The sequence below is a fragment of the Musca vetustissima genome, unplaced genomic scaffold (assembly GCF_032173495.1).
Source record: "Musca vetustissima isolate MV318-11 ecotype Yass unplaced genomic scaffold, APGP_CSIRO_Mvet_v1 utg20595, whole genome shotgun sequence".
Classification (NCBI taxonomy): domain Eukaryota; kingdom Metazoa; phylum Arthropoda; class Insecta; order Diptera; family Muscidae; genus Musca; species Musca vetustissima.
In genome coordinates, this window is record NW_026889411.1 from 1 (window position 1) to 25,664 (window position 25,664).

Sequence of the window (25,664 nt, forward strand, 5' to 3'; positions counted from 1 at the left end):
AGGTTACTTTAGAGCTATTAATTTGATCGATTCACACATATATAGCTGTGACACGAACTATGTTGAATTCGAGGTTATAATTAAACAAACACTAAAATACCTTCTGCGTTATTACTTCCGAACACAAAAATACTCTAGAAAAGGGATTCTCGTTACATATTAAAACATATTCAATAGGTACATTTGCTCTGTATGTATTTACTGCCCTTAGAATTACCTGATTTTTAAATTATAAAACCAAATCAATTATAAAACCAAATTATAAAACCAAATCCAATAATTTCACACTTAATTTGCATGTGAAAACCTAACGTTTTTGATGTAGGTGTATCCATTGAGCCATTTTTGATACATACATAGCTATGGTTTGAACTAGTAAAATGCATTTTTATTGGATCATGAGCTATAATACGATGTTGAGCCAATTTTGTTTTGTTTTGAAATCCAATCATTAGATATTCTTACAAGTGCAATTATGATATAATTAATCTAAAAACAATATCCATAATAGATTGTAGATTACAATCCAATGGAGCTTTAAAAACGCATTTCTGTTTTGGATTTCATTTTAAATAACGAATCGAAAATGTAACAACAAACACAGGATTAAACATTATAAAATATTTATTGTATTCCGAATGTGCCAGTTGAACGCTAAAACGAATGCCAGTTGTATATGAATTTTATTTCTAGTAGTTTACTGCATACAGTACGTCAAGAATCAGTTTGCACATACAATAAATAACAATTTTTTCATCAATTTTGTTAGTAATAACCATGTTTCTTTATTATACCCTATTTCATAAAGTGAAGTGTATTTAAAATAGAACTCTGATATTTTGCAAAGGCATTGCTAGTAGTCCTAGGATGTTTGGTTTTGAAAATGGAATATATTGGTCCAGGTTTTGGTGTTGCCCTCATATAACTGTACCCGCCAGTATTCGCATTTTTGCGGATTTTGGGCAGGCTGTAATTTGGTATTTTGGGTTCAAATCGCATGCCACACTTCCTTCTAAAATTTAATTAATAATTAATTTTTTATAATTATATACATACGTACAGAGTTTAAATGCAAAAGAAATGGTCATTTTAATTTTAAAACATAAACATTTTTACAATAAAATATTTTGTCATCTACACAAATTTTATCAATACAAATATACAACAATAATATAAATAGTGTTATTTCGAGTTTCAACTTTTGAAAATATTTAATAATTATCTATGTGAAAACTGATTCTTGACATACTGTATATGAGTGCATGCATGTATATGCATGGACACATGTACCTATGAATTATGTAAATGATATACATGTTGGAGAGCCTAATGTATATGTATATACTCGTATACACATTGCTGTTTGTTCATTTAAAGGAATGTAAATCAAACATTAATTGGCTAAAGAATATTTATTACAACCGCATAGATTGCTCCTGAACCAATAATCGTAATTGTAAACTTGTGATTTTTGTACTATTCATTCGTGTCGAATGATAATACTTCAGGAACAATTGAATGTGAGTTTGCATGAAAGGGCCACATCATCTACTCGTACATTGAGAATATACTAAGTGCATTTTGAATATGGAAATAAATCAATTGAAAAACATATAATACTTTTAAATATATTCGATAGAGACTCTCAGGGATCGGGAAAATGGTAAACCAAAATCTTCGATATGTTATAAAAGAGGCAAACACATATCTAGAATCTGATATACTACCATAAAACCGTCAGTATCTATGTGTTCTCGTATGACATAGACCCAACATAACGGAACTAGCAAATTTGTGTGGTTTCTCTAATATATTTGCATGAATTTTACTCTCCATGTGAGTATTAAATTTTCCATAAGGGTATATGGATGTTTTGAATTGAAAATAGGATGTTTTGAATTGAAAATAGGATATTTCGGTCCACGTTTTGTGTAAAGACCCCATATAACGGTACCCCCAAATATTCGGTATTTTGGAGACTTTTAATACTTTTTTTCAATTGGATTGCCTGCAAATTGGCACATGGAGTTCTAATTGGGTAACATATCTTGCTAATGAAAATTGGGCAATTCTTGACCATAGCCCCCATAAACGATACTTCCAAAAGTTCGGTATTTCGGGAAGTCGAATCTTACTACAAACAATTTTCAATATTTTAGGATAGCTCCCCAGTATGTACATTTTTTTTAAGGGGACCCCCCCATTCTCGGGGTCAAAATTTTTTTTGATTTAATTCGAATCTACACTAATTCAAGAATGTCCCTACAAAATTTCAAGTGAAAATCTCAAGAACTCTTGAAGATATAGCCGATTTATTGTGTCAGAATCAAGTGAGGGCTGAAGGGCTTTTCAAACTTTAAACGCGTTTTTCTCTTTTGCGAATGGCGGGCACGATAACTCAAAAACTAATAACCCAATCGATTCCAAATTTTTACACGTTTCTTTGTCAGTGTATCGCTATCGTATGAACTAGGATAAAGCCAATCGGTGAAGATCTTCCTTATTTTTTAACTTGGTTTTTGGTCAAAAATCGGCGATTTTCCAAAAATATTTTTTCAAAGGTCCGCCATTTTGTTAATTTTAGAGCGAAGTCAATAATCCTAGTTCATACGAGAGCCAGACATGTACTCTTTCTAACACCGTTGGAATTTTCGGATTCCGATGTTCCAGTAAGGAGTTATCATGCCCGCCATCAAAAATAAGGACTTTTCTTTAATTACAAAAAACAACAACAAAACAATAACAAAAATTTGTTGTAAATTATTTTTCGTCTCTTTTAAATCTTCAAATATATATGTGCAAAGTTACAAACCTTAACAAGCATTGGTATTGATTTACCAGCCCATTGAAAATCTTGAAAAATTAAAATCGAGAATGGGTGGGGTTCCCTTAATCGAATTGGCTGTAGATTGGTATTTTGAACTGTCATTGGTTAACACATATTCCTAATAAGCCCTCTTTTCAATATTGGCCCTCTTTTTAGGATAGCCCCCATATACTAAATATCTCATTATCCGGTATGTTATATATAATGGGCGCGTTTTGAAACTAAATTGGTACCATGGCATAGACCGCCATGTACAAGGTCCCGAAGAGCACCTCATGGTGGAGGGTATAAAAAGTTAGGCCCCGGCCGAACTTAACGAAGTTTTACTTGTTCGAATATCGAATTGTTGTAACTTCTTTAGCATTAAACATCTACTTTTAAATTATTGCTAGGGAAGAACTCTCCGCATTATTATAACACAAAAATTAAATTGATTCCTTAAAATTAAACTATTTCCGAGTTGAATTTATGAAAAATTTACTATTACGGCCTAACCGCATCTAACAAATACAAAAGAAAGTAGAAACAAGTAAAGTAGTAGTTTTCAAAGTAGAAACAAGTAATATATATATATATATATATATATATATATTTAGAACTGCTAATTCATTTCTCACAATATTTATTCTTTATACAAATTAAGATAAAATATTGTTTTCTATATATGATGGCGGTAAACCGAGTCTATGATAATTTTCTGAAAAAATTAGTTACTGGAAAATTTGTCCTAATTCAGATTACACTTTTGACCATACAATTTATGGGTTTTTCGATTTATATAAACATGTATGCCCTACATTTATTTTAAAGCCCTGATCATTGATTAGGTCTCGTCGAGATGTGACGAAATAAATAGCCTATATATATATATATATATATTTATATATATAGGTTATTCATTTCTATTTTTATCATTTAGTAAATTGCCGAAAATATTCCATTAAATTTAACACCCACAACATTTCCAGTTTGTAATTGTAATAATTTATTTCCCATATTATGCTTTAATTGTTTTCTATGTACCCACATAGAATCTACTACAAATGGATTGAAAACATGAAGAACAGCAACAATGTCAACATAAACGAAATAACATCGTGCCCATATTCAATACGAGTAAGATAAAATATATGTACGGTACAAGTAAATGCGTATCTTGCAATACTTACAAACACCCACCCATACAACTGCGATTGGTAATTCTGAAGTGATTACATGAGGCCTCGTATTATATGGAGTTGCTATAAATATGAAATTTGTAATTCGACATTATTAATTTGAACAGATGCTGTTATGTTGTTAAGTTTTAAGTAATTGTTTGGGTTTTTAAGCATAGAGTAAAGTCCCGGGGAACTATCACGAATATCGACAATTTGTTTCCAATTGCAGATTCATCACGCCTTACATAACAACAACAGAGCAAATGCTATATATTTGAAATGCTTGACTCTCTAATTTTCTATATTCATGCAACTGTCTTGTAAACTACGATCTAAATTAGGAAACATATCGCACTACTAAGTACTCCAGCCCATATGAGAGCTATAAAAATATCTGAACCCATTAAATATATGTATAGATCGAACCGATGAAGATCTTTTATGTACAATTTACAACAAATAATTCATTTCATGTAATGTATGATACGGTCTGATCGAGATCTAAATTTGGCGGAATTTGACATTAACGTCAAAAATCTCACAGTCACACAATAAAGGCCTCGAAATGGGAACATTCCGGCCATGAATAACATTTCATATTTGCAGTTTTATTTTTCATCGGCATCAGCATCAGCAATAGCATTAACACATAGGACATTTATACAGGAAACAGGGAAACTGCACGGGGAAATGGAAATACATTCATTTATATTATTTTTAACTTTTATGTGTGTTTAATTTATATATTATTGTGGTGGTAGCCATTATTAAGCCGTTGGTATACCAGCAGATACAGCAACAATTGACGTCGGTAATGTTGCCGCAGCAGTGGCATTAGCAGCAGCATACGACCAACTTAAGTAGGTGCCTCTTGTTTACCGTTCATAATTGCACATTTAGTTTCCTCCGTTCCATATTATTTGTTCAGTTTGTCCTGTTGATTCGTTTGCAGTGATGAAAAGAACCACACAATCTGTTTGGCTCTGTGTTTATGCTGTTTCCTCGTGCATTCGAATTTCTATTCTCGTGTCGGTGCCGAACTACTATGTGAAATTATTGCTCCTACTACGGCCGCCAATCTAAGCTCAACCACCAAGGGCTAACACAGGCCTGTTAGTATCGTACTCTGGCAGCTGCGTTGGTGGGTTTTGTTTCTGTTTCTCTTGTCGTTGTTGTTGTTCGTGCTGGGGGTGTTTTTGGTCTTGTTATGGAGGTATTCATTTGTAAATTGTTGCAATTAATTTCACTGACTGACAATCCTCTGGCAAAAATTATGCTGAATATTAATAATGGAAAGTTCGTGTGTTGATGTGCGACAGTAAGCGAACTAGAGATTCGGTATCCTACCGTCCCTGCCCCGCACCACACGACCGATTTATGTATGGGTTTCGAGCGTCCGTATGTGCATATTTGTGAATATGATAATGGTTGCGTATCCTTGTGCCAATGAAATCACGTCTGAATGTGTGCACGCGTGTACGACGACATAGTGTCTGCCGGCGAGGGTGTGTGTGCGTTCTTTGTGGTAATAAAATAAAAAAGGATTTGATTCTAAATCACAGACAAACAGAATATTTTAATTTTTAATACGTTTAAAATGGAAACATTGTTGTGGAAATTTCATGGCTATTACAAATGTAAGTTTAACAAATTTCGAGTTTTCTATTTTTTTTTTTTTTGTTTTCGCTTAAAGAGATGACAAACTTGTTTGTGTATTGAGTTGTAAATTAAAAGTGAGATATAGTTAATTGACCAATTTTTGATTATATACTCCTCCGAAACGGTTTGGCCAATTTTGGTACTGTAGGTGTGAGAATAGGTTAGAAGCTATTTATAGCCAAAAGAGGGTGAGGTCGCTGCTCTCGCTATCATCCCTATTTTTAAAAACGTTCTATTTTGGAAACCGTTGAATCTATCTCGAGGTCTTGATTTTTTTCAGAAAATATTATCACGCATTCCCAGTTGTCATTTCCCATATAATACACCAGTTGAACAAATTCTGAATTTCTGGAATATTTTGTACATTTAACAAATTAATGTTAATGTTCCGGGCCTGTGGTAAAAAGTGGAAAATATTGGTAGTTTTTGGTAGGAAGATGTGTAAATGGAATAGTCAAAGCATGTGAAACTATGATACCAGACAGGGACTCATGGGATAGCGGGACACTAGCATACGAGGCGTTCAGTGTACACTTTGATTAACGCCACTTTTTAAAAATCTTAAACCGTTGAGCCCCGAATTTTTTCCGCAATCTTATAACAAATTTCTGTTTACAGACTTAATGCAACTATCCTAAATATGATATTCACAAAATTTGACATCGCTACTTACTTGCATTCTGGAGATACAGTCATTCTTTCTAAAAAATTAAAGTCCAATTTGAATACGAAGCGATTTAAATAATTTGGACTGTATACACAAATTAGTACAGTACACACATTTTTTGATTTTTCTTTTGATATGTGTCGTCCATAATGTGGTCTTGACTAATGGAATCCAAATAATATATATCTACTAGCTGCATATTAAATATAAGCTCTAAAACATTTTGTTGCCTGTGGGCAACATTGGGCCACAAAGGGTTAAATTTAATTGTCAAAAGCCTTATTATAGTCATAACTGTTTATATTAAAAAAAAAAATCTTTCCTGGTTAATAAAGGTTAGCGCCGTTATTCATTCTACATTATAATGTTGAATTCCTATTATAAAGGAATTTTAAAAACAACATACACTTCATCATCGCTTTTCTGAACTTTTTTTAGGGAGTTAATCGATGTGTGAACTGAGATATCCATATCAGTCGAGACTGGAAAACCGAAATTTCAATTCGCCCACCAAATCACAATGTGATCCTACAGTCGCAGGTTCAAGCTATAACGAAGTGCCTGAACTGGTTTAGTGCAAACTCTGGTCAGGATATAATAAATATAAGGACAGATAGTTCACAAGCCATAAATACAATAACCTCTTAAACAGTTAAATCTAAACCTATAAATACCATAAACAATGTCTCGCGAGTTACGAATCATATGGGTACCGAGTCACATAGGAATAATTAAGGCGTCCAGATTTTGGAAATGTAACCGACCGCCCTGCAATAGATGTAAATAATACAAATCAGAAGGAAATCAGCAGACTGACCGGTATTCTCACAAGACCTAACAGCGTACAGGCATCCTTACACAAGATTTAATGCGAGGGTAGCAACTGGTGTGGAGCGTGTTCAGAAGACAACGAACCGTTATTAAATTTCCATGGCTTCCGAACCCAATTCTTATGAAATGACACTATTCGTGAATTAACCGACATAAGGGACGTGAATGGAAAAAATAAAGGACTTTAAAAAAAGGAAAGAAAAACAGAATTGCTACATGTTTAGGAAAACCAAATACAAAGATGACTTCCTCTAACCTACTTTCTTCTCCAGAGCGCACAATAGGCCACTTACAGTCTTGAGTGTAAACCACCCCTCTTTTCAACCTACCGTAGAACATTTCCTGCAATCGAATTATTAGGACTACCGTTTGTAGAAGTGTTGGCTTGTTGTCTTTATATATATATATATACAGCTGCGGTAAAAATAAAAGCAGCGTAATGTATTGAAATTTTTCCATTGACGAAAACCATTTTCTTTTTTGAAATCGCTAAAGTTTTCTGACCAAATTATAGTTGGCACATTACCAATTGCTATCTATAGTGTATTAAAAACAAAAAGTTATGTATTAATAACAAAAAGGAATTTATTCTACAAATGAGGTCGGTCAAAAAATAGCAGCTACAATGAAAACATAATATAAATTCATTTAAGGTCCTTATATGAAACCTAAGCATTGGTAGCGAGATAAAATACATTATGTTCGTGGAAATAAAAACGTTGTTGCGTACCTCTGCTTCACATCGACGTTACATTAAATCGACTAAGTTTTGCATATTTTGTACCGAATTTTTAGTCAAGTTTCTTAAATTACACTTCAAGCTCATTATTATTCATGAGTTTAGTTACGACGACCTCCTTTTTGAAATTGCACAACAAACATTCAATTGGATTTAAATCCGGTGACTGCTAGGGCCCTTCTGTAATACCTATATATTGTTGTCCTGAAACAATTGTTTTACTAATCGACTGCTCTGTTTTGTATACTTGTCCTGTTGAAATTTTATTTCTATATGCATATCATATTCTCATACAGAACCATAATATGTGGCAGCATTGTGTGGCATCTACTACATTTTGGCTCAACTCTGCAGTACGAAAAGAACGCTCAAAGCATCACATGTGATCCACCATCTTTGATCGTTTTAGGGGTCAGAATCTTTGTTCTGTAGACGTCTCACATACTATCGTAATCCAATATCAACATACAAAAGTATTTTGGAATCCTTCGATCACAGCATATTTCTCCGTTTTCCAACAATTTGTTATATGTTGTGCTGCTATTATTTTGACCGCATCTGTATATATATATATCCAATATAATATTATGTTCTTCATTAAATTAAATACACCAAAGGATGGATTGATTGATAAGCAATGGAAAAAAAGTTGTTATTAAAATAATAATGGTTTCGTGTCAGTTGTGAGTGTTTTTGTTTTTTTTTTTTTTTTTGTTTCGTTGATTTGTATGTACATGTAAGGACTGTTTAAATTTTTACTTAAAACTAAATGTTATTCGAATACGACTTCATTGTTAGAGTGACATCAGTTTTCGTCATTATTGTATCGGAAGACATAATTTATCAGATTTATTTGGAGTAATTATGATTAATGGTTCTCTTTCTCATTTGTGTGTGTGAGAGTATTAGATTGGGTGCCTTTTGTCCTTTGGGGAAGAGAAATGGGTTCTTACAAACTAAGTTGATGAATTTAATTCTATTTATTAGATATATGATTACATAATACATAGTTGTATATGACTTATATGACTGTATGTTGAGACGAGTTGAGTGCAGTATAAATAGAATTTGGTTCGAATCGAGCACGTCGCGTTCACTACATCTTCAGGGGTTTCGTAATATGTTATGTAGAAAGAACGCAAAGTGCACAATTGGGCTTCACATATTGCAGCCGTACCAATATGACTGCTCAACAGTAATTCTTAGAATAGTTAGTATGCTCAACAAGTATTCAAAGAAAATAAGTATTATACATTTTTCACTTTTCACTTTTTTAATGTACCGGCGAGTGATTTGAATATTTACAATGGAAAATTCGCTTCGATATACTTTACACTTCTTTATAAATACTTTTCATTATCGGATGTATTAGTTAGACAAAAGTCTATTAGCGTTCATTTTGTAATAGTTTATTGGTATTTACAATAACAAATATGACAAGGACATTTGTGTTTGATTATTCTGGAGGAAGTTGTTACCAAGGTGATGATATGATTGGTGTTCGGATATGTGCATTGATGGATTCATGTGCTATGTACGGATCCACAGATATTAAAATCAGCTTTCAACGGAATTTACCACTAACATTTTAACATATATTTTTCGATATTGATGTTTTATAATGTTTTTGATATTTTGCAATTTATGCTGTTTATATCACCATTATACCAAATAACAATGGACATTTTTTTATTTTTCTAATATTTATCGTCAGTTTACAAAGGTGTACTTCGAACGTCGTTTCTCATCAAATTTTACAATTAAGCACAAGCAGGAATGCATTAAGTAGGATTTAATAAGATACATTTCTTAACGGCAATATTTTTTTATTTTTTAATTTAGATTGTCATTGACAATATTTCTGTTATCGCACCAATATATACATATACATATATAAGGTACATTTAAAATATTAAATATGTGTTCGTTTTACACAGAAGTAGTTGCTGTACTTAAAGTACGATGCAAAAATGACCGAACTCAAGGTTAGGCATAAGCTCCAATTTTGACACGATGCATGGATGTCAGTAAGAATAAAGATAGAAACATAAAAACCGAATACAGTGAATAAATGAATCCAAAAAATAAATTCTACTCTTCTCAAAACGCTGTTTTGTATGCATGGATGGGGTGGGTGACTTTTTATATCTGGACATCCGTACACATATACATGCACCATATGAATTGGTATGTAAATATAACATTTTCTTGGAATATAGATAGCAAAAGGTATATGGTGTGAGAGAAAGAATGGTGGCTGCTGTCATTTAAAGTTTTAAAATTGAAACATTTTGTTATTGTAATTCTGTTGAGGGTTGCATTAAGTTTGTTTAGAGTTTTTTTTCGTTTCATGTGCTACTTATTTTCATGTGTTGGCCTTTGTAAGGAATAAGGACACTAGCTGCACTCACCAATATATTGTAATTCGTTTGTTTGAATATGTTCATTGATATAATTTTGTTTTGGCTTAATTTAATAACAATAATAACAATATAGACGCATCAGCAGTGCGGTTTATATATTACGGTACACACACTCACTTGAAGGATAACCTTTTATGCCATATCAGAGCAAGTGTCGCAAACAGATAAATCCGAATATTTGATTCGAAATTAGAACCAACTGTTTTTGTTCGTTGGCATCCACGATTAGGAGCTGTGAGAATCCATGACGTCCTTTGAGTTGGGAATGCCGATGATATTTTATATGATTTGTCGTTTCCATTTCTATTCGGTAGCTGAGTGTGAACTGGAATAACAATAAAAGCAGTGAAAGTAAATAATTTAATTTGTAGTTAGTTTTACAGTCAAATATTTGTTTGTATTATTTACACCAAAGTCTGTTTTTACACGGTAGATTGGTTCCAGAAGAAGCCGTGTAAAAAACCGTGTAAAAAAGACATTGATCTTATACATAAAGGGAATTCCCCTAAATTAGTGCTATTCACATTTGCTTTGACCAGTAAAAATTGTTTGTACGCGCTAAAGCTAGTGTTCGCAAACTATCGATACTATCGATAGCATCGATACTATCGATGGTTTCAGACTTTTTTCTTTCATAAATACTTTTTTGTGATATGAACAAAATTAAAAAAATAAATTTGACAAAAAAATTTAAGTACATAAAATTTCAAATTGTGCTAAATGGAGTAAAATCGTCTAAAAAAATTAAAAATATTCAATTTTCAAACCGTGTTATATCAAAACCGTGTAAAAACAGACTTAGGTGTATTTGTTTAATATTGATTTTAAAACAATTTCTCCACAAATAGCAAAACACGACCTATTCTCAAGCGCCAGAAGTGTGATACACTGCGTAGCATAACTATAGCCGCACCTTTAATTCAATTAGTATGTTAGTTGACAAATAAAATGGACCCATTCAGTTGTAGTTCACAATAAAAGGATGAAAAACACACATTATTCAACAAAAATAATTAATTTTATTAATTAATCTACGGACGTAATCACGATATTTCTTAAAACGATATATTGGTGGCGGTTCCTTAATACTCTTTGGAGCATTTTGTAGCCACGGAATGTTTTATTTGACATTTCCTAGTTGTCGGATGGATTCAATGGAGTATGTTCAAGTCTTCGAAGACAAACTATTGCCATTTTGGGAAAGCAGCAACAATGAAGATACTGGGATATTTTTACAAACTATTGCCATTTTGGAAAAGCAGCAACAATGAAGGACTCGTTTTTCGCCATACTCAAATCGAAAAATATATAAGATATATAGGGTTCGTCCTTGGGCCAATTAAGTGACCTGTGCCAATTTCATCCAAATCGAATCATAAATGCGACCTGTACTTTGTTAACAAATATACATGGACGGACGGACAGACGGACGGACATGCATAAATCGACTCAGAAAGTGGTTCTATGCATATTATTTTTGCCTGTTACAAACATATGCACAAAGTCATAATACCCTGTACCACACTGTGGTGAAGGGTATAAAAATCTGCTTCGTAAAGGGCTGATTGTGTAGTGAAGTTACAGTGTGTCAAGAATGAGTATACGCATTGAAGAAATAAAAGCTTTTTCCAATTTTGTTAATAATAATATGAAATGTGTGTCTATTAAAGTTATATTTTTGATTTTTTTATAATAGTGTACATGTGTACAGAGGTAAAATACAAAAGAAATGGAACAAAAATATTTAATGTATACATTGTCAATTAACTCTTTTCACATGATGTAAATGTTAAATTTATAGTAGAATATTATTATTGAAACCCCATTTTCATAGTTCAAGTATCCTGTATAACAACCCTACCCTACATTGTAGACGTATCCAAAACATTGCCACAGTTATAAAGAAGGCACATTCACACTATATGTGATTTGTGATTAGGATCATTATCCTGATAAAATTTAAAATGTGGCTTGTTGTCCCCGATCAACCCCAAGTTCATAGCACTGAATAACAAATGTTTTTAAATGTCTAAAAATTGCGTCACATCGCGTCTTTGCTTGATTCCAATCATTATTGAAATTTTTCCAAATTTGACTATTGGGATGATGTTCTGCCTTTCTAGAATCCAATTCTGTTTGGTCCATCGTTACTTTAGTTTTGTCGCAAAATATACCCAGAGGGCCCGACCCGTTTAAAGGGTTATATAACTTTAATTTCCTTCGAGAGATGCATTTCAGAATTTATTCCTTTTTTATTAATCTATATATATAAAAATGGAGTCAAAAAAATGTATACTAACTCATCAATTGAGAACGGCTGGGTCGATTTGACTCAAAGTTTCTTTCAGATGTCGGTAATTACAGTGGGAAGGTTTTTATGAAAGAAAATTTTTACAAAAATCCGCGAAAATCTTGCAAAAATTATTTTAAAGAAATGGCTGGGCCGATTTAATTTAAAGTTTCTGTTAGTAGTCTGCAATTGAAGTGGAAATGTTTTAATGAAAGAACATTTTAAGAAAAATCCGCGATAATGTTGCAAAAATTATTTTAAAGAAACGGCTGGACCGATTTGACTTATAGTTTCTGTTAGTAGTCTGTAATTGAAGTGGAAAGGTTTTAATGAAAGAAAATTTTGAGAAAAATCCGCGAAAATGATGCAAAATATATTTTGAAAGATATTAGTATTTCCACACATTTTATTAGCATTTCCACACATTTATAGGCTTTTAATTTGATCAATTATATATACATATACTTTTTAGGGTCTCCGGTGTTGCACAGGGAATGACAAATTTAATATACTCTTTACCTTATGACGAAAGGTATAAAAAGCGTACATATTACTGGGCAACTGTTATGTGGAAGTCGTATAAACATATTGGTAATGAATCTAATTAAATCCGAATCCTAAATGATAATTCCAGCTCTTGATGTCTTAATTATATGACGTTATTTAAACTTCCATGAATGCAATAATTACAAAAACAAAAATTATATCCATGGAAATTTTAGAAGGGTAAACAACGTTTGTCGGTTCGACAATTGCACCGCTTATAACTGAAGAACAAAAATCAAATATCAAGGCTCGGTTATGAACACCAAATGGTAGATACTCTGAAACTTTATATTTTGTATTGCAGAGATTTATATTGAAATGTGTGCTATAGCTTCCAATGTATCGATGGGGAAAATATAAAAAGTTTATCTACACCAATAATTTTCATGCATATTTCTTAGCCAAAAAATTGTTTATGCAAGTATGAATAGAAATTGAAAAACAAATCTAAAATACCGACAATTATTTATTAACAATATTGCTATGGCAAGACAACGTTTGCCGGGCCCGCTAGTAGGTATATTTTTGGCCAAAGTCGAAGTTTAAATTAATTGAATTAATTACATAGAAAGGGGTACGAAATGAACATACAATTGGTTCATTTTTGAGACTTCGACTTTGTGAGACTATGAAAATCCACCCCATGCCGCCAAAATTAAAATCGGGTTTAAACAAAAACATTAGTCAATAATTCAAAACCCACCTAGGTATTTCCATCTGCCATCATTAGCTTTCGGATGTTGGCGGTCCCCATTGGTTTAAGATTTTCAAGTTGTGTCACCGCCTTATTAAACTATAAAAACTATATATAATTTTTGATGATATTAAATCTATCCTTATGGGGATCATGTAGAGCCATAACATTTGCTTATAGTAAACGACTTCTTTCGAATGTTCTGCATGTCTATGTTAATATGATTGATATTAGTATATTATCCATCTTATGGCAGTACTAAAGAAAACAAAAAAGCTATTCTGTATTCACATACCACATGTGCAACATGTATTGCGGTATGTATGAACATCATCATATACACATCGTACCTTCCATGCATCACATAGATTGGCTCGAACATTGTAAAATGAGTAACATTTGAACGATGGCATTTTTTTGATTTGGCGCGACCTGGGCCAACGCATTCATTTGGGAGAGTGAATGTCGAGCACCACATGGCACAATGACACACTTACACACGGCTGTCCAAAAGGCGTCGTAGTTATCTGTGTCTTCAATTGCTTCGACGTTTCCACGTGCGATGCCATGTTTGAAATCCCTCCCTATTATCATTTCCACTGACATCCTAACGTGCTTCTTAAGATGCGAATAGCTGGGAATGTTCGTTCCTGGGGGAAATTACATCACGCCCGACTTGTCTAATTTGTTTGGTTTGAGTGTGTGGGTGTGTGCGAGAATTTAAGGAATTTATTCAATCGTAACTTACCTTCCGCTCCGTTAGACAAGCCATTTGCGACATTGATGTCGTTGCCGGTTCCCACAACAATGCCATTGATGATGTTAACTCCGTGTGCACTGTTTCCACCGAGAATCTCGTTCTCCTGCATTTGATTTGTGAAGTGCGTCTCCTTGGCGCGGACCACCTCGTTTAGACCTTTGTTCATATTTGGCTGCTTACGACGAGGTTTGGGTGTTGTATGAATATAAGGCGTCGGCGTTGTAGTTGGCTTGGGAGGCAAGCGAAGCTCTGCAACAAATTGAGGGCAATTAGCACAATTACATACTTATATACCGGCAATATATTAATAATTTCAGCAAACGGGCAAGGCTGTGCGTTTGTGTGCGCAACAGCCTTGCGATATTCCTGTTGGTAACTGCAATCAATGTGGTCTTTCCAGCAGGAGGCAAATTCAGGCAAGTCTTGCATTTTGGCTTATCTCTGCCGTATGGGAATCAAATGGCAGACAGAGAGCTAGTAAAGCCTCATAGGCAGAGGCCACAACGTACAAGAGAATCGGTAATAAAATCAAATGTGTTCATCATTCGATGGCACAGAGTTTTATTGCTTTGGAATTGAAGAAAATCCACCAAAGAATTCATTTGCAATAAAAGAATCGATAAAACCTTTTTACCAACTCGGTATGATATCGTGTTGGCATTTTCAATGACAACATTAGCCAAATAGCATCAATATATCTTCTCCTATGACTGTTTGCCCAAAATTAGAATTTAGTACCAATAATATTAGGAACAGTGTAACGTAACGGTCTATTTATTGAAAAAAAAAAACTATATTCGCTTTATATGGTTCAAATGCATACTGGTGTTTAGGGTTGAAATTTAATGTACCGTATGTAAGCAAGAGTTCTGAAGGTTTGAATATAGCTGGTAAAAAGATTATATATATAACCATTGTTCTTCAGTTCTCTAAATTTCAAGCTATCCAACTTATTATTTAAGTTTCTTCATTTGTCGGTGCTGCATAAATCTAAATACATAGTGAGTTTTGCTTTGATAGACCTAGTCCGAAAATAAATTCTTATCTGCGAAATATAATCTACCGAAAATAAATAAAAAAACTAAACATCGGTCAACGATGTTATTTATAATTGAATTTTTACATTAATACACATTGTCGAACTGCAGCAGATAAGTTCTGATAATAGTTCCGTTCCAGAAGCTAAAAGAATCGAGACCCATTTCTGAACCCATAAACTGGTAAAACATAAAGCAAAATAGCTTTCTTTTTGACAACTTTTTAATCGAAAAATTTGACCGAGTAAAAATGGTAAACAGGAATGGCCACTTCTGATTTGCTGTTCTGTTGATTTTGAAGTATTGCCATCTAATTTTGGCATACTTACTAGTTTTTCATTCCTGAACTTTTCAAATTATTTTGCAAACATATTTTTATACCCTACACAACTATGTTGTCAGGGTATTATAGCTTTGTGCAGCCCCAAGAGTTTGTAACGCCGCGAAATATTGGCCCTAGACCCACCTTTAAGTATACCGATAGTCATATCTCGACTAGCTGATCCGATCTAGACATGTGTGTCCGTCCGTCTGTCCATTATAATGGACCACAGTTATGGACCAATCTTCACAAAATTTTGCATGTAGGATGGGTTTTGGCCAATGAAGACCTCTATTGTTTTTTTTTTGGAAATATCAGTTAATATTTAGGGGGTGAAATGTACCAAAACTTTTCTGATCGCTCCAGAGGCCGCATGGAGAAGGAGATCGGACCAAAGAATAAACATGCCTGTTTTGATAAAGATCGGCCAATATTTGCCGGGTCAAATGGACCTGACTTTTGTGTGAAAAATGACAAAATTTGTATTTTATAGTGTATATATTTACCCCGGAAGGATATGTATATCCAAGAGGAGTGATTGACCTTTAAATTCTCGTATGTACTCGGATGTGGGAGTTACACTTAAATATTTAAAAATCCTTACGTATTTAAAAAATATTTAGTAACCCATTTTCACACCAGAGGGCGGAAATATATCGCTTTGAAATTTTCCGTGAGTTTCCAGTTATGATCAAGTACAACGCCTATAATTTGATCAGATAATAATATTGGGATGCAGTGGACCGAGAACTTTATTTTGTGTGTTGTTTTTCTAGTCGATCTATAGGCCACAATGGAAAGCCGAACATCACAACACAACCCACGGTGAAGGAAATCTGGACAAATAATTAGAAGGGCTGTACTGAATATTAGTAATATTGGATGACCTCTACTCAAGAGGTTGCAAATATCGCTAAATATTGCCCAAGCTCAGAATAAAGAACCACACAAAGTTAGATTTCCGTGGATGTTGTGTAAGCTATCATATGGTCGGCCCCGTCCGACTATACTACTCCGCTCACTGGATATATTTTATATAATGCATATTTCATTACCCTGAACGATAGACCCCAATACCTACGTTTAACATTCGGAATGGTATGTGTACAAAATCAGTGGTGAAATATGCCACATAATGGGTATGAAGTACCTCCATCGTTCTATTTTCATCGCAACTACGATCATACAGCCAACTTCGAAAGAGATCCAAACAATAATCCTTTAATATAAACTCCAGTAAAAACCCTGGTTGGGATATATAGTGAGAGAAACATAATTGCTGCCTTAGCTTTTAAAGTTTTATGTTTGAATTCCTATTTATTAGAATTTCGATATCTAAGAAGTCTTTTTATACACTGCGTATCATAACTATAGACGCACCCTTAATTCAATTGGTATGTTAGTTGACAAATGAAATGGACCCATTAATTTATGGTTCACAATAAAACGATCAAAAACACATATTATTCAACAAAAATAATTAATTTATTCTTTATGGTTTCGCCGAATTCTGCACTTTCAAAATTGCTGGTGTTGCATAACTATAGACGCACTGTTATAAAATTGGAAAAATTTATTTTTTAAAACTTAAATAAAATAAAATAACTTTTATAAATAATGGGTAGGGCCTCCCTTATTTTGAATAAGTTCAAAAATTTTATCCATCACACTGTTGATCAAAATTATTCGCAAGTCTTCATCGATTGACCGCCATTCATCGATAATCACTTCTTGGAAAAAATAATGTTTGGTATTGGCGGTTTTCTGCATAGACACGACGAGTCAAGATTCCACACATGTTCTCAATCGGATTCTGGCGGAAATTTTAATATTTTTTAATTTTAACCATACTTGAGTGACACTGGCGCGTTGTTTGAAAAACGAGTCTTTGATTGTTGCTGCTCTATTGAATTCATCCGACAACATGTAAATGTCAAATAAAGCATTCCGTGGCTATAAAATGCTCCCAAGACCATTAAGGCACCGCCACCGAAATATCGTATTAGGAAAAACGATATTTCGGTAACCGCCACCTTGGGAGCATTTTATAGCCACGGAATGCTTTATTTGACATTTCCATGTTGTCGGATGAATTCAATAGAGTACGTTCAAGTCTTGGAAGACAAATTAAGTATGGTTTAAATCGAAAAATATTAAAATTTCCGACCAGAATCCGATCGAGAACATGTGTGGAATCTTGACTCATCGTGTCTATGCAGAAAACCTCCAATACCAAACTGGTTTTTACCTCCAAGAAGTGATTTTCGATGAATGGCGGTCAATCAATAAAGACTTGCGAATAATTTTGATCAACAGTGTGATGGATAAAATTTTTGAACTTATTCAATATAAGGGAGGCCCTACCCATTATTTAAAAAAGTTATTTTATTTTATTTAAAAATTAATTTTTCTAATTTTGTAACAGTGCGTCTATAGGTTTGCAACACCAGCAATTTTGAAAGTGCAGAATTCGGCGAAACCATAAGGAATAAATTAATTGTTTTTGTTGAATAATATGTGTTTTTGATCGTTTTATTGTGAACAATAACTTAATGGGTCCATTTTATTTGTCAACTAACATACCAATTGAATTAAAGGTGCGTCTATAGTTATGATACGCAGTGTATTACATATTAATATATGTATAAATATATAATATATTTTTTGAGTAGGAAATACATAAATAAGCATAATTATAAATTTGCTTTATCTTTTATTTTCATTATTAGTTCAAATTCAAATAAAATTCTGAAATTTCGACATAGTGTTAATGCATGGGATATGCCTATCCGGTGTCACATAACTTAATCAGATTTACACACAATTTTACTTTTCATATTTATCCTTTACCGTCGAGAATGACTAATATTTTCCAGAGGCACAAAATTCAAGTTCTCTGGTTTTAATCAATTCCGTTACAAACTACAATTTGGAGAGTGCTGTAATTCATGAGCTTTCTTGGCCAACTTGACAGTCTGTGGCAATAACTTTGGCCCTGCACAACTGTGATAAAAGGATATTATTGACTTGTCGGTGAATGGGTTCGAAACAAACCAAATGAACCGCTTTAGACAAATATATGATGCCAACACACAAGAACACAAACTCGATTGCCCCCAATTCAACTTCAAACTTCCACCCATCCATCTATTTGGCATGGGCATGTGCATGTGGTAGTTGGTGTCTTTTGCACGCTGCCTTCTGTTAGCTGCCTTTCGAAATTCCAATTGATTTATCGCAGATGATTAGAATGGATGAATGACACTAGATATCGTTTAAAGGACGAACGGAGTCGACTGCGGTACACAAGTCAAGGCACCGCCACCACCACACATACGCACACCAGATAACGGTAAAGAGTTTCTTGCCCAGACGACAAATTCAATCCAATCCAAAAACAATACAACTCATTGGCTTGGTTAAATATGACTTTAAGAAATCGACTAAGCGCAATCATGCTACTAAGGATGTGGGTCCAAACACAAATGCAATTAGACACACTCTCACACATATAAAAAAGCACGCCAGGAAGGTCGACTGGTTGCACATCCCTCCACATGCACCAAACAGTATTTTCGCTCGTAGATCTTGAATACATACCTTGCAGCCGAATGCGAGCTTCGCTTTTGCCTAGGGCATTTACACTGGAGCAGCTGTAAGCGCCAAAGTCCGCCTTAGTTAGATGACGTATTGTCAGATTAAGATGCCAAGTGTACATGTTAATCATGCTTTCGGATATATTGTACTTGTTGCCATTGTGAAGCTTTATGTTCCCTTTAATGCGATGCCACAATTTAAGAAACCGGCAACGACCGCCATAACAGCGACGATGATGATGCCATTGGTGGTGATGATGACAATCATGGTGTAGGTGGTCCACGTTGGTAGTGGTGGTTTTAAACACAGCATTAAGAGACAAAAAAATAAGGGAAGAACAACACACAGTTGAATTAAATAAAATTGAGACACAAACACATCGTCGCACCCAGTCAAATCGTACAGGCTAGCACACTAGCATTAGGATACTATAGCTACACAAACACAAACGCAAATGCACAGATACCCTTACTTTCTCACACACACACGCAGATTTAAAATAGAAATAAAAATGAACCGACATTTAAGGGCATTTCGTACAAACTCCTTGGCTGCTGACGATTTGACAAAGGCGTTCATGAAGGTTGGAGGAGGGTGGGAGGATGTTAAATATCAGATTTGCTACAGAGGAACACTGAAATTTCATTGAACTTCATATACTTCCCGTCTACTTCGTTTTTCTACTTACCCTCATTACGATACCAGCCATTTAAGGGTTTTGGATAGACTTCCACAATGCATTCCAGGGTGACTTCCCTTTCGACGGGTGCTCCCACTAACTGATTTACGGCCTTGATGGATGGCGGAACTGTGTAGCGGTTTGTCCATTTACCAAGCATATGCGAAGAAGATGCGACAGGCAAAAATAAACAAACAAACAAACAATAAAAATACATGGAGGACCAAAAGGAAAAAAGGAAGTGTAACAAATTGCCAGATTAAGTGCAATGTAAAATGTCTGTAACATTCTTTGTTCCGTTGTCCCCTAGATAGTAATTTGAAAAAAATCAACTTTATTTAATTTTATGATTATTGTTGGTGCTGTTGTTTTCCATGCTGTTCAGCTGGAAATGACCTACATGACATTTTGGTACACAATCACTTTAAACCTATTATATGGTAAGGTCAAATTAAAGGGTTTTTCTTTAACTTGACTACCACTGCAAAGAGCTGAACACAAATATCATTAAACCCATTGATAAAAAGTAAAAAATGTATATTTGATCCTTCGTGATCGAAAATGTTGCCAAAACTTTATTGCAAAAGAATTTTAGATATTATTACATAGTGAATTATATTAGAAAGTGAAAGTGAATATTAGAAAGTGAACCGAAAAAAATTATTATGAGATATTGTTATAAATTTTTTTATTCCTCAATATAAATACAAAAGTTTTAACATTTTTTTTCCTTTGAATTTTAGGCAAAAGAAAAAATCTTAAAATTACGCCGTTTATTGTATTGACAAAAAAACATTGATATATAACTCCCTTCGAAAAATACGAATATCAATACATTACAAAAATTGGGACACAATTGCACATTTCCGTGAAATATAAGAAAAATAATAAAAATATAGGAGATCACGTCATTATATATGAAAATCTCACAAGTCATTGTAGTGGTTTGTAAATTACAGCGACAATAAAACAAGATATCGAGGAAAATTATTTGTTTTTGGTTTAAAGAAATATGTCATCATATTTACATATTTTTTAGTTTTTTTTTTTTACAAGAAACTTCGGAAGAAGAAATATTAGGGTTATTCTTATTGTATATATATATATATTTCTTATGTATGAGTATACAACTTGCGGATTATGTCAATACTCTTTCTTTCGAACAAAACTATAGTATGAAATATACATATTAAATTTGAAATATACATATTAATCTTTTGATGTGCATGCGGTTTCCAGGAAGTACTGAAGTTTACCTTCGAATCCATGTATATTTTGCGAAGTTTCATTTGACTACATGTTGCATCGAAGTACCCAAAAACTCGTAAAACGCGTTCTAGTATATGTATTTTATCCGAAACGTAAAAAAACCTTACTGATCGCGGATACCACATCATTCAATTGACAGATCTAAAAATTTGGGCCCAAAAATACGTTTTTTCTTAGAAATTTGATCGCACAAAATTTTCCATTTCGAATGGGTATTACTCTGAAGCTGTCCCTACTACATACACAAAATATATATATCAAATTACTCAGATTCGCGACTAAAATAATCTTATAATCGATTTTTAGAAATTCCTGTTTGCGTATTAAAGCTAAAGCTAGAAGTAAAATTCAAAAAAACACTCAAAATCGACCTTCAAAATGTCAGTATCATTTAATGTTAGATGCGGTTAAAATTTTGAAAAATGATACATAAGAAACTTATAGCCTAGACAGACGACAGCCTTAATTTGCATTAACAGCCTTAATTCAAATTAACTTGTACATTATCCTCATTTTTATGTGTTGTTAATGCACAAAATGAAACTGAATTTATACTGAATTAGGCAATTTCAATATGGCAATGCTGTCGAAAATTAATTGTTTCTTGTCAAATTTATTTATATTTATGAAAATAAAAATAAGAAATGAAGGCAAATTTCAATAATTTTTTGAATTGGGAGCTGCTTTCCTAAGATCATAGTTGCTATTCCTTCTTTATGTCATGTATCTATTTCCTAAAGATGTAATCCCGAAAAATATCGAAACAAATGTAAAAAATTTCATACTACACACCGACAAACAATTGTTTTGAAGCAAAAAACTGTTTCGTAAATGCAGAAACTCTCGTCTGTCAGGGGTAAATATTAATTCAAATTAAGGCTGTCGTCTGTCTATGGTATTAGTCCCCATTTTATAGGCTTCTAGTTTTACTTTGACACGAAGACCGTGAAACTGAAAAAAACGCCTCAACCTGTTTTTACACATTTTTTACATTAAAGTAGAAAAAGCTTCTACCCAAATAAAGTTTGGAGATCAATATCATGAAAAGTTTGCCACGACAGATCAATTAACCCAAAACTATTCACTACTTTTCATATATTTAAGAAATTCTCGAATTATAACGGGGTGAACCTCGACTTCCGGTATGTTAAAAAATTGGCGATATATATATATATATATATATATATACAACTCTCACGAATATACGAATACTCAGTTTAACAAATTCAGTATATAACGAATGACTAACCCATAATGTGGTATGCCGAGTATGAAATTAAAATAGGGCGTTTACTATGTCAAACAAAAGTCATGTTAACTACCGTGAATTGAAAATGTCTTAAGGTAAAGTCACATTGGGCAGACATTTGAAAGTATCAAATATTTCTTTGACATAATGTGACCACAAAATATTTTCAGAGACAAAACTAAATTCAGTTGATTTTGGAAATCAAAATTATTTTGACAGCAAATAAACATTTGAGCATGTGAACACTTATCAAATATCTGCCTTTTTTCGAACAAACATACACTTTACCCTTAATATATTTTTTAGGAGCAAACAATTGAAAATTACAGCTGTTTCGTACAGTGGCGTCGGCTTTTATATTCTTATAATTGTGTTATCCCACGAAATTATTTATTCTGTCTGAAGCTCGCACTATTTACGAGAATGCTTTGAAATTGTGCACATACATTGCTACAACTACAACATTACATTAAAGCAAATTAAAGCGATATGACACCCCATAAGAATAGGAGAAATCAAATTAAAGCAAATTCGGTTGAGAAACATACTCATAATTTTTGGTAGGGACATTTTATACTCAATGAGAATCCAAAATATAAAATTATAGCTAATTTGGTTGAAGCACGTCTCCAAGCTCCCCAAAATACAGAAATTTGGGGTTTAGCATTATATGGGGCTACCCTAAAAGGTGGTCTAATAATATTGATAATTGTTAGTAGGATGATTTAATACCATACCGCAACCCAAAATAAAAAACCCCACAACCATCAAAATACCGAATATTAGAAGGTACCGCTATATGGGGTCTGCCCGAAACATAAGCCGATATTGATATTTTTTCGTAGGCAGAGCTCCCAAAATACCGACAAAAAATTGACCAATATTGATCATTTTCGGTGCGAAGGTTTGATACTCAATGAAAACCAAACGTAAGAAATTACAGCCAATTCGGTGAAAAACGTGTCAGAAATACGCATTATACCGAATATTGGGGGGTACCGATAAATGGAAGCTATACCAAAACCTGGACCGTTGCAATTGAATGCCAGTGCAAAATTTCAAAACTATGTCTCAAATATTGCGATATTTATTGACAGATGGTGCGAGACTCATTTCCATCACAATGGCTTAGTCAATAGGCAGAATTGTGGCATTTGGGATGAGGAAAATCCTCGAGTGATGCACGAGAAACAAATACACCCTCAACGTGTCACTGTGGTGAGTTTTTGGTCTAAAGGAGCCATTGAACCTTTTTTAGGAGGCAGGTTAAGCGTAAATAGCTAATATCTAGAATTGAAGAAATGAATGGGAACAAAACGGCACGACATATCATACAGCCAGAGAAACAGTTTAAATGCTGTATCAGTCATTTCCCGGCCGTGTTATTTCACGTATTGAAGACCAGAACGGCCACCTGTATCGTGTGATTGTACATTTTAGATTTCTTCTTTAGGGATTTTTGAAGTCTATGGTTTTCGTGAATAAGCCGACGACGACTCAAGTCTAAATAGAGGAAATTGGACGCAGCACTTATGCAAATTGGAAATTTTATTAAAAGGTCGCGTTTGTGGCGTCATAGCCGTACACAACCTCATTGTGTCTACATTACTATATAATATAGTTTCACGACTTTTTTTTGAATACCAGTGTTTTATTTAATGTTAAAAAATTGATTTTTAGTTGGGAACCCACTGCATAAACCTTTAGTACTAAAATTTCGATAAGCATGCACAACTTCATTCAGAATGTAATAGAAGATATATCCTAAAAATTAACTAGGGACCTATTTTATCTTCTTTTGAATTAAAAACAAAGCTAAAACACTTAAAAATTTTTAGATATTAATATAGAAATCTTAAAAAAATAGTTTTTATTCGACCATTGCAATCATTTTCACATTACGTAACACGGTGTGTCGGTCGGTCTGATGTGCTTAACATAAATAATATTCATATTCCGACTGGAATGGCTCTGATGTTGCTACCCGGAAATAAAAATGATAAAAAGCTCGCAGACATACAATACTGTGTATTTATGTTTGAACATTGTTATGTTTGTGGCAATAAAAGATTGTTTTTAATTTATGGCTGATGGTGTCCATGCCACAGTTGATATGGTGTTGACGGGCAGGCCTTGAGTTTGGTCTGGTCTGACGCCTCCTTTTCATGCTTTACAAGCCATCATGCGGTACTAACATTTAAACTTGTTGTACGTACAACTGATTTATATTCTATGTCTGTGTGTGTGTGTATGTTTTATAATTCTCTGCAGCTATAAGTGCATATATACATAACACAATTTGTATACCTTTTCATATTCGGTATACATATCCACCGATTCTTGTGCTTTTTTTTTCGAAACGTTGACATTGTCCTTTGCTGCCAAAAGGGTGAAAAATGCTTATTGGTAACTAACGGTGAACATAATCCCAAAAATCAATTTGGGATTATACATGAAGTTTTCATTGTGTGTATTTATCTATTGTAAATTATTATCCAAAGGGCTGCAAAAAATAACTTTCAGTTTTCCTTTGAATTATTAGTGGCATCTTATGTGTATGTGGAAAATGTAATGTTGTAAAGGCGATAAGTTGACTCGTCATCTGAAAAATATATGCACATACATCTGAGTTTATTTGGTTGAACTTAAAAAACGTTTATCCTTCATATTTTTTAAATAAAAAATTGCGGTAAAATATGTTAAAAATTTAATTTTAACATTTCTAATTTGAAGTGGCGCCTTTAAAAAACTATTTGGGAAAACACAAATAAAAAACTCACTTTGAACACTTATACCTGACAAATTTGTACATGTCGAAATCGTTTATAACGACGTATTCAAAGTCCCGAGAAATTTTCTGCCCTTTATTCGATATTATTTATAACGACATATCGCTTAAAAAGGGCAAATTCGTT

At 33.5% G+C, this 25,664-nt stretch overlaps 1 protein-coding gene across 1 annotated transcript in view; it reads right to left on the reverse strand.

Moving 5' to 3' along the window:
* Positions 1-10,506: 10,506 nt before the first annotated feature.
* LOC133337118 (lachesin) overlaps positions 10,507-25,664 on the reverse strand; it is a gene marked incomplete at its 3' end in the record, with an annotated part of 42,631 nt that continues 27,473 nt past the window's right edge. The window contains exons 6-9 of the mRNA XM_061545383.1: positions 20,241-20,360; positions 19,556-19,729; positions 14,585-14,845; positions 10,507-10,631 (exon numbers count right to left, since the gene is read on the reverse strand). Coding sequence (XP_061401367.1) covers positions 10,507-10,631; positions 14,585-14,845; positions 19,556-19,729; positions 20,241-20,360 — 680 coding nt within the window. The remainder of the gene's footprint in view (positions 10,632-14,584; positions 14,846-19,555; positions 19,730-20,240; positions 20,361-25,664) is intronic.